Source organism: Humulus lupulus, chromosome 8 (assembly GCF_963169125.1).
Source record: "Humulus lupulus chromosome 8, drHumLupu1.1, whole genome shotgun sequence".
NCBI lineage: Eukaryota > Viridiplantae > Streptophyta > Magnoliopsida > Rosales > Cannabaceae > Humulus > Humulus lupulus.
The window spans coordinates 88,258,098-88,266,893 of NC_084800.1; the positions used below are offsets into that span (position 1 = coordinate 88,258,098).

General features: G+C 31.6%; 1 protein-coding gene across 1 annotated transcript; it reads right to left on the reverse strand.

Moving 5' to 3' along the window:
- Positions 1-725: 725 nt before the first annotated feature.
- LOC133798057 (uncharacterized) lies at positions 726-5,172 on the reverse strand. Its single transcript, XM_062236241.1, has 8 exons — positions 4,864-5,172; positions 4,394-4,589; positions 3,786-3,999; positions 2,603-2,769; positions 2,224-2,348; positions 2,030-2,090; positions 1,446-1,494; positions 726-1,071 (listed from the first exon to the last, which is right to left on the reverse strand). The coding sequence occupies exons 2-8, from the start codon at positions 4,577-4,579 to the stop codon at positions 1,001-1,003; spliced, it is 873 nt and encodes a 290-aa protein (XP_062092225.1). The 5' UTR covers positions 4,580-4,589; positions 4,864-5,172; the 3' UTR covers positions 726-1,000.
- Positions 5,173-8,796: the final 3,624 nt, after the last annotated feature.

The window sequence follows — 8,796 nt, forward strand, 5'->3', positions numbered from 1 at the left end:
CATCATTATTGTTGGTCTATATATAACTTTCAAGAGGAGCTGGTTAGACACGGTTGGTTAAAACAGAGGAAGAGTGAGAAGCTCCAAGATTAAGAAAGAGAGAAGATCAAGAAAGTGAGAGAAGAGAGTTGAGAAATAGTGTGGGGTTTTGGGCTACTGTATTGAGCAATTTCACTGTGACAGTGAATTGCTCAGGTGAGTGAGTGATATTTCACAGAGTTTGAGTGTTTGTTGGATAGCCACACTTGACTGTATGTTTTTCTTCATTGATGATCAATAAAAGCCTCCATGATAATGTTCCAAAACTGGATGTAGAAGACTAGGAAACTAGTCCTTGAACCAGTATAATCCTTCTGTGTATTGGTCTATTTCTGTTCTTTGATTCAAATATTTCTGTTGTAGAAATTGTTTTATAAATATACATATATTAGTCTATCTAACAGTTGATTTGTGATCTTGAGAGTACAAAATACAACAAAAGCATTACCCTATAATTAAACATTTAAGCAAAATACGTAAAATGATATACACTTGTAATTAATTTAACTTTATAAAATCTATAAACATGTCATACAATGTGGGTTCACTAGATCCATCCCATTTTGACACCTCTAATCCTATGCTAGAGAACTTTTTGCATGGTTTGATCATGTTCACAGTGGTTTACAATAAATTAAAAAAAGTAGTTTGATTTTTCCAAATACCAATATGTGACCAAAAAGAAATAACTAAACAAGAAGTTGAACTCCACACCAAGGAATGGTATCCCATCATTACATGGTCAGTCAGACAACTTGAACACCGTACTCATAATCGGCACGGTGAGCGAGTTAAATATCATCCCTTTCAAATGATAATCGGCACGGTGAGCAAGTAAAACAATACAAGGGCTTTACAATCACTATTTTCCTTTCAAGTGATAATGATTTATTTAATTGAAACAAAAAATATTTATCAGAAATTTTGAAAATAATGCCAAAAAAATAAAGTGTCATCTCGGCTAAACGGGTTTTGCCTTCACATTCTTCAATGGTGTAAACATAAAGTTTCCAGACAACATAGCCTCTTTATCTGCCCATTCAAACAGTTTACAACTTTGTCAAAATAAAGTTCATAGGCAACAAATATAGTTTCAAGATGCAAAAGTCTGGAGGAACATTTTCCAAGTGCCAGTATGTAAACCTTAAATGGCAAATGTTTACAGGTGAATAAGTTATAGGGAAAATATCATAATAACTTGAAGTAGTTCAGTTTAGCACTCCCAAATAAAACTGGACAAGGAAAATTTCACAAACCAGATAATTAAAAACTGAAACCTTGCTACCATGATGGAAGGATTGACTAGTTTGAATAGACAAAACTATAAGCAATTGAATGAATGAGGGAAATGGTACTAATTATAAAGACTGATTCAAATTGTGTAAAGAGAAAAGAAAACAACATACCTGTCAAGGACAGACAACTAACTTCTCGAGAAGCATACCTGGCCATTGCCTGCATATATTAAAATGTCATAAAACAATTTAATCATTTACATTATATCCTCACGGCTCACACTCCACACAATTAAATATATATATATAGACATATTTATATATATAATAGTGATATAGATAAAGAAGAAACCAGAGAAAGAAAGAGTTTTGGCAAAAAAGAAGTAAAACACTAAAATCCGTTTTTGATTCCAATGTTTGCTCTATGCTATCTAACTGGTTTGAATTAAATGTAAGACAGACAAAGGGCAATTAGCATGTTAAGGTATTATGGGTTTGTTGTAAAGCAAATAAAAATCATGACTACATCTAACTCATCTTCATTCCTAAATACTTGTATTGATTTTCTGCAATATCAAAGACTACCGAATGCTCATAATATATTAACTTAGCATAGTCTTGTTACATAAATGCAAAGTACATGCCAACATGGATTTGTGGAATTAATGTTGTGGTTTTCTAACCAATGACTGAAATTAAAGAATTTATCCCGCATGACTGTAATTAACAATAGTAAGGGCATAATGAGAGCATGCCTGAACTGTTCGAGATGCAGTAGCATCTGGCTCTGATGAACCATCATCTGAGAAAACATTCCTGCAATGCACACCAATGCCAGTTCAGCCAAAATAAAAAATGTTCTCAATAATAAGGAAAGTACACAGATAGATTGTAACCAAGTTTGAGGAGTAAGAAGTTGGACAAGGACCAGGTAATTTCAAGACCTTACCTCCATATGACATTTTGAAGCTCACCCTGTTTAGCTTCTGGAAGAATGGCAGCATCATAAGCAACGATGTTTCCATAGAATATTCTCTCTAAATCCTTCATCCATTTAGTCAATAGTAAGTTAACCTGCAATTTCGAAGCTGAATCAACTGTCCGTATGAAAAAAGTCTAAGCCCTGTATTATGGAAAGAGCAATCGAATATTAACAAGCCAGCCTATGAAGGTTCTATTGTAAATCCCATGTATGCATAACCAGAGCTGCCTATCCTTGTATGTTCTGGAGAAAGACAAGTGGCAGGTGGCTTAACACTATACAATTTACATATACTAAAGTCACTGGCAGATTATAATGATCAACATTGTAAGAACTGAATACAAACCCCAGCTTGAGATACTCTAAGCTCCACATCATGATTATAAATCTCATACAAGTTCTGCCCAAATTCAACACCTTCTTTTCCCTCTTGTTTCAAGCGGCGCAAGCAAAGCCACATATGAAGCACAAGTAAAGAAAATGTTGTTTTAAAGGTCTTCTCCAAGTTGAACACTGCAAGTCCAAATTCAGATGAACAAAAAACTCCATTAGTACGTCAGAATGACAACTTAAGTATGGCAAGGAAGCTCAAATAGAAAGACTTAAAGGATTTGATTTTAAGATGTATACTTAGAAAAATGTGAACCAGGTAATTGGAGCCTAAACAATAAGATATATGAGACAAAAAGACTCTTCATTAAAAGTCAGGAAGTCAAATGCATTCACAGCACGACTTTTCTTTCAGTCCACTACTAGGCTAAGCTTTATAAAATAATCATGAAGCACCATTAAATTGATAATAAACTAAAAGATATATCAAATGCAATAATACTTGATGTAGTACTTATGAAGATGACTCAATTACAAGACTTTAGCATGACAACATAAACAGGAACAGAACCAAGGAAAATAATATAATTAGTAATAAGTTTTAAGATGAGCCAGATAAATAGAAACCTTAATATATAAGAGCCAATAATGGCACAAAAACAACCTTAACAAAACCTCACCATTATAACAAACCCAAGTCAAAATTTGCAAAACACAATCAAAACATAACAGCAAAACCAAAACATAGCTAGAATTTGGCACAAACCAACCCCATTCCAGTAAAATTTCAAAAAATACTTGTTACCATAGCTATTGACCGTAAAAATCAAACCCAAAAAATCATACTCTTTCGTCATTTTCTCTTCCCATTTGAGTTAATTCTACATGACCATTTGGAAAATTTGGATCACTAATGCTTTCTTTCGGTGTTTATTTTCCCCCTTTTTCTTTCAATCAATATTGGATCACACTAAATGGCTAAGGTGCAAGCTAAGTTTCAAACATATAATTCCTAAAAGTGTAATATGTCTACATCATTGCCCTATTATGAGAGCATTAGTTCCTAAAATATATATATGAAAGTAAAATGAATTTAACAAAAAAAGTTTCCAAATTGTTATTATAATGTCACTTAAAATAGCAACTCGATTTTACACACTGTGTGTGTGTGAACTAAATGATGTTAATAAAAATTTCACCTTCATAAATTGCAGGTTCGTCAACTTGTGAGGTAATCCGCGAGTAAACTGCATTTGCCCCCCTAATAGATCTGCTTTGTTTGGAATAAAACAGCATCAGCTTGAGCATAATATGCTTAATGCCTTGATATTTTGGCTCTTCAATTCTCAGTGGGGAAGAGGGATCCAAAGCCAATGAGCAGGGCTTGGACCAAAACATTTTATCCAGATTAACCTGTTGAATGTTGGCAAACCAGTTTTCAGGAACAATATAATAGTACAGCAGTGTCCAGAATATGATTTCAAACTTACCAACAGATTTAATATAACCAACAACTGTACATGCTGATATTTATTTTAAAAACACAATCCAAGAGGCATGTATTAGTATTTGCAATCATTTAATAAATGACAAGAGTCATAAATCACCTAAAGATTGCACACAAAACCATCCTTTAGTTTTCTGTTTTTGTATTTCAGAAACAAAACGTCTACTTGTATTAAAGGGAAATATCATCCAACACTAAATTCAGTAAGATATAAATGCAACAAAAAGCAAATGATTCTTAAACATAAAGCTAGAAATAGCAGTGAAGTTTAAAAGCAAAAAGGGTACCTCAAAAACCTACCGCAGTTTCGTTAGGAAATCTCATTTCCACGTTATCAGCCGTAGTAGTAGGAGCCACAGTTGCAGCAGCCTTCTTGTAATTTTGACGTGAAATGACATAGAAATCATTTCTAAAATTCAAGTTCTTCTGTGACTGTGATCCCAGTCTTGACAGATGAGAAAAGGCCCTGTTCCATCTTTGCAACATTGTGAAATACCTAATGGATTCAAACAAACATTAAGAAAAGACATAACAAATCACACCCCATAAAAGACCAAATGTTTTCTATACCTTTTTCTTTTGGGGGGTTACCCCATTACCAAAAACAAGCATTACCCAGCTATGGTTAATCAGTTAGCTCAAACACAATCACTAATACTAAAAACGCATCATAAAGAAGAGAACCCAGTTGTGATATCCTTTCATCTTTCAATTCATTCAAACTAACAAAGAATACGTATACAAAGGCAATGAGTTTCAATCTGGTTTACCTTTCAAAACAAACGCTTCTCTGCTTTCACTACTGAGGCCTAAACAAGGTTCAGTGCCAGTGCTGGTTAGCGAGTAACAAAATGAATCATAAACCTCAGGGGACAGAGAAAGATTAAAGGAAATCTAACGGCTAGGAGTGGTAGGGCGTGGCAGTGTGCGTTGCCCCATAGTTGGAAATCAGTATTTTCATAACTTCACAAGTTTTACCAAAGAAATTAAAGAAGCATGGTTTCGCAGCTTCCGCTTTCGTCCCAATTCTATACAAGCCCTTACTTTTCTTCGTTCCAAACCAATTACAACTTAATGTAAAATCTCTGTAAACGGGCTAACAAAACTGATGGTGGACTCTCATAGAAGAATTGCCCAAAATTATTTTAGAGAAAATTACACATTTTATGGTTTTTAAAATATTTGTGCAAAAATATGGCTTTTTTTACAAGAGTTATTTTATGATTTTTTTTATTAAAATTCTTAAATTATGGGTTTTATTTTCCCATATTTTTGTATAAATTGGTGATTAAGCCATAGTTTTGTTGTTAATTAAAAATTTTAAATTGGGAGGTTAATTTTGTCATTTCAATTTTATTGTTTTTACTTATTTTATAAATCTTTTTATTTTTTATATTTATTTATTATTTCAAATCATTTTTTTTATAAAATTTAATTGTTTTTATTTATATTGTATTATATAACTATTTTTATATTAAATTATTATTATATATAACGTTTTTAATTGTTTTAAAAAAGTTAACTAGAACGTTTTTATATATTTTAATATTATATAATTATTTTATTAATTTATTATCATTTACTATTTTTTATTATTGTAATTATTTTTTATATATAATTTTTTTTACTATACATAATTTTTTTTCAAATCAATTTTTCCACATTTTATTTTACAGTATGATTTTTCTATTACTATACTTATTTTTATCTATAATTTTATTTAATATATGTAAAAAAAATTCAAAATAAACTTCTATTTTTGAGCTTTATCTTTCACATATGTTTTTTTTACTTTACAGGTTTTCTTTTTTAAGTATAGGTTAAGTAACTAGTTACCTTCTCATTTTCATATATATTTTCTTTTAAAGATTTAAGGGTAACTCGTTATCATCTTAAAGGTAACCAGTTACCTATAATATCGATAACTGGTTTACCATCAGGATAACCTATTACGATCTTAAGTGTAACCGGTTATCGTTGGGGTAATTATTTACCTTCATAGTAATATGTTAGGGTTACCTAAGGTAACCAGTTACTATTTTGGATAATTTGACCTCCGCTGTCTTAAAATAAATATGAAGTAGATATTGCTTTGACATATTTCATTTCAATCCCTTCATGTGGCAAGCATGCATGTTTGTCAAATTATTGTACTTATACATAAATATTTTAACAGACAATTCTCATTAGTAAATCCAATAATCATCCTTTACCATACAGCAAATATTTTATTAAATAATACATCAATAATGTAAAAAGGCACTTCAGGCATTTTGAAAGTTCTACTGAAGTACTAAACATTCCAATAAAAAATTATTAGCTGAAAAATAGTTTGAGCCTCCTGTGCTTACAAAATTGATACCTCAAAATAAAAGTTAGCATTTTCCATTTGCTGATGCAGCTGTAAAAAAAACATAAGACTGGTTTTAGAGAATAATCCTTTGCAAAAAAAATCTGCTAACCAAGAGCTTACACTAACCAGTATAATAACATGAGAAACACTTGGAACAAAATTGAGCAAACATTTCCTGAATGTTACAAAAGTAGCTGGTTTAGCTAATAATTTACAATCAACAAATACACATGAACAAATACCAATGTTGATACATCATGTAAATCATATATCTAACCAGGAGAATTTAAAAAGATTCAAAAATTATAAACATATGATATCTAATCATCTTCTCAATAGCTAGTTTACCTAAATTGTTGTTTAATGACTACACATGAACAAGTATCTAGTAAGATGAGTCGATAAACCATATATCTAAGTAGAGCAATCCAAAATAATATGAATAATACAATCTGATATCCCTAATTGAACAAAACTAGAAATGATCACGAGAAAACTAATTATGTCAAAAGTAGCTTTGAACTTGAAATGGATACAACTAGTCAAAAAATGCTATGGTTTTATTTTATACAATGCTCATACCATATCATTCACACTCCACTGCGTACATATTTCACATGTAAGTTAATATCTTGGATATAGTTTTGTAAGGAAAAGGTTAAGTTGATATATGTGTCCAAGATAAAGCATATAAAGAATGGCTATTGAAAATACCTTGTTCTCCCAAACCATTCATCTAGAATGAAAAAAGAATTCCTCATTAAACACAATGTGCTATCAAAAGTGACCAAGTTACTAAAGTAAATTTGATACGGATATAATTTCTTACACAGTTCATTGTTATCGTCTATACTTCACCTGGGCAAAGAGAGAAAGAAGCTAAATATGAGTTGCAGATCCAGATCATGTAAGAGATAAAAAAGAAACAATGCCATAATTCCAAGGCAAGAATTATGTTATACAGTGGTTCTAGTCATTCCTCTTCCAAAAACTCTCCATTGCACTGTAGTATTGATACGAGTAATTCCAAGAATCTGAAACTCATAAAACCAAATTTGTATGCACCATACACAAAAATTGAATCTCCATTTTAACCGGCTAAACAATTAAAAAAACTCTAATATATACTAACCAGAATAAAACCAGAGCCAGAGAGAAAGACGACTCAGGCTTGGTTGACAAACTTGAAGAACTAATCGGTGAAGTAAGTGGAATCGGGGAGGAGGGTCTTTTTCATATATACCCACATACTTAACTAAATATAACCAGCATCAAACTCTTAACTAAATATACCCGATTTTATAGCTGTGATTCCTATATTACCCTTACTCATACCGGTTTTATAGTTATAGCTCTTTCTTCCTGAATCGATATCTTCCTCTCCCATCAATTTTTTCCACCACCATCGATTTCTCCCTCTCCCATCAATTTTTTCCACCACCATCGATTTCTCCCTCTCCCATCAATTTCTCCACCACCATCGATTTCTCCTTCTCCCATCGATTTTCCACCACCATTGATTTCTCCTTCTCTCATCGATTTTCCACCACTATCTCCACTGCACTGTTGTTCCACCATCTCCATTGCACTGTTGTTCATCAATTTTCCCCTTATGTTCCTCTGCCACAGCCACTCAAATCTGCTTGGTAAGTTCTTCTTTCTTTTGAGACTAAATTTCTCTCTTCCTGCTTCCTCAATTTTTATTTTTTAAAAAAAAAAATTGAACTGTATGTGTTTGTTGCAATCGTACATATAAATTAACATTCATGTGTATAAAAATTTAGTGAAGTTAAATGAAATTGAATATTCCATATTATACATAATTTAAAATGCCTTCTAAGTGTTTGTTAAAATTACTCAATAAAACTGTGACTATGTTATTGCAAAAAATCTGCCACTGGGATCATTATCATTATCATGGAGAGTTTTTCTTCATTTTCACAAATTTATAGTGCTAGGAGATTGTTAATAAAATGCCTCTATGTAAACTATAAATTTCTGGTATAAAAAAGAGTTTGTTGATCTTTGTTTATATGATTTTCAAATTTATATGTTTTTATTTTAATGATACATTTGGCTCTTTGATTTGGAATTAAATATACTGGAATAAATTCTTAAACTTGTCTAATGTTTGACATGTGTGCTGGCCATTTCTGGGATCATTATTCTTGTACCTATTTGTCCAAAATTGTTGGTTTAATTGATTTTATATTTTTTGTAGGTTTGTACTTGATAGAGTAGGTCTTGATCTAAGTAAACAAACACCTGTTGCCAGCTTGAACAAAGAATTAGAGGTCTGTAGCTTGAACTCAATGAAAGCTTTCGTTGATTGGCATAATTATGTTAGATA

What these genes read in the sequence shown, in the direction of transcription:
- LOC133798057 (XM_062236241.1), bottom strand. Translation starts at nt 4,579, where the DNA reads ATGTTGCAAAGATGGAACAGGGCCTTTTCTCATCTGTCAAGACTGGGA. An exon ending in CGAACCTGCAATTTATGAAG is followed by an intron (nt 2,770 to 3,785) that starts GTGAAATTTTTA and finishes TTGGACTTGCAG; the next exon opens with TGTTCAACTTGGAGAAGACC. An exon ending in TTAGAGTATCTCAAGCTGGG is followed by an intron (nt 2,349 to 2,602) that starts GTTTGTATTCAG and finishes TCGAAATTGCAG; the next exon opens with GTTAACTTACTATTGACTAA.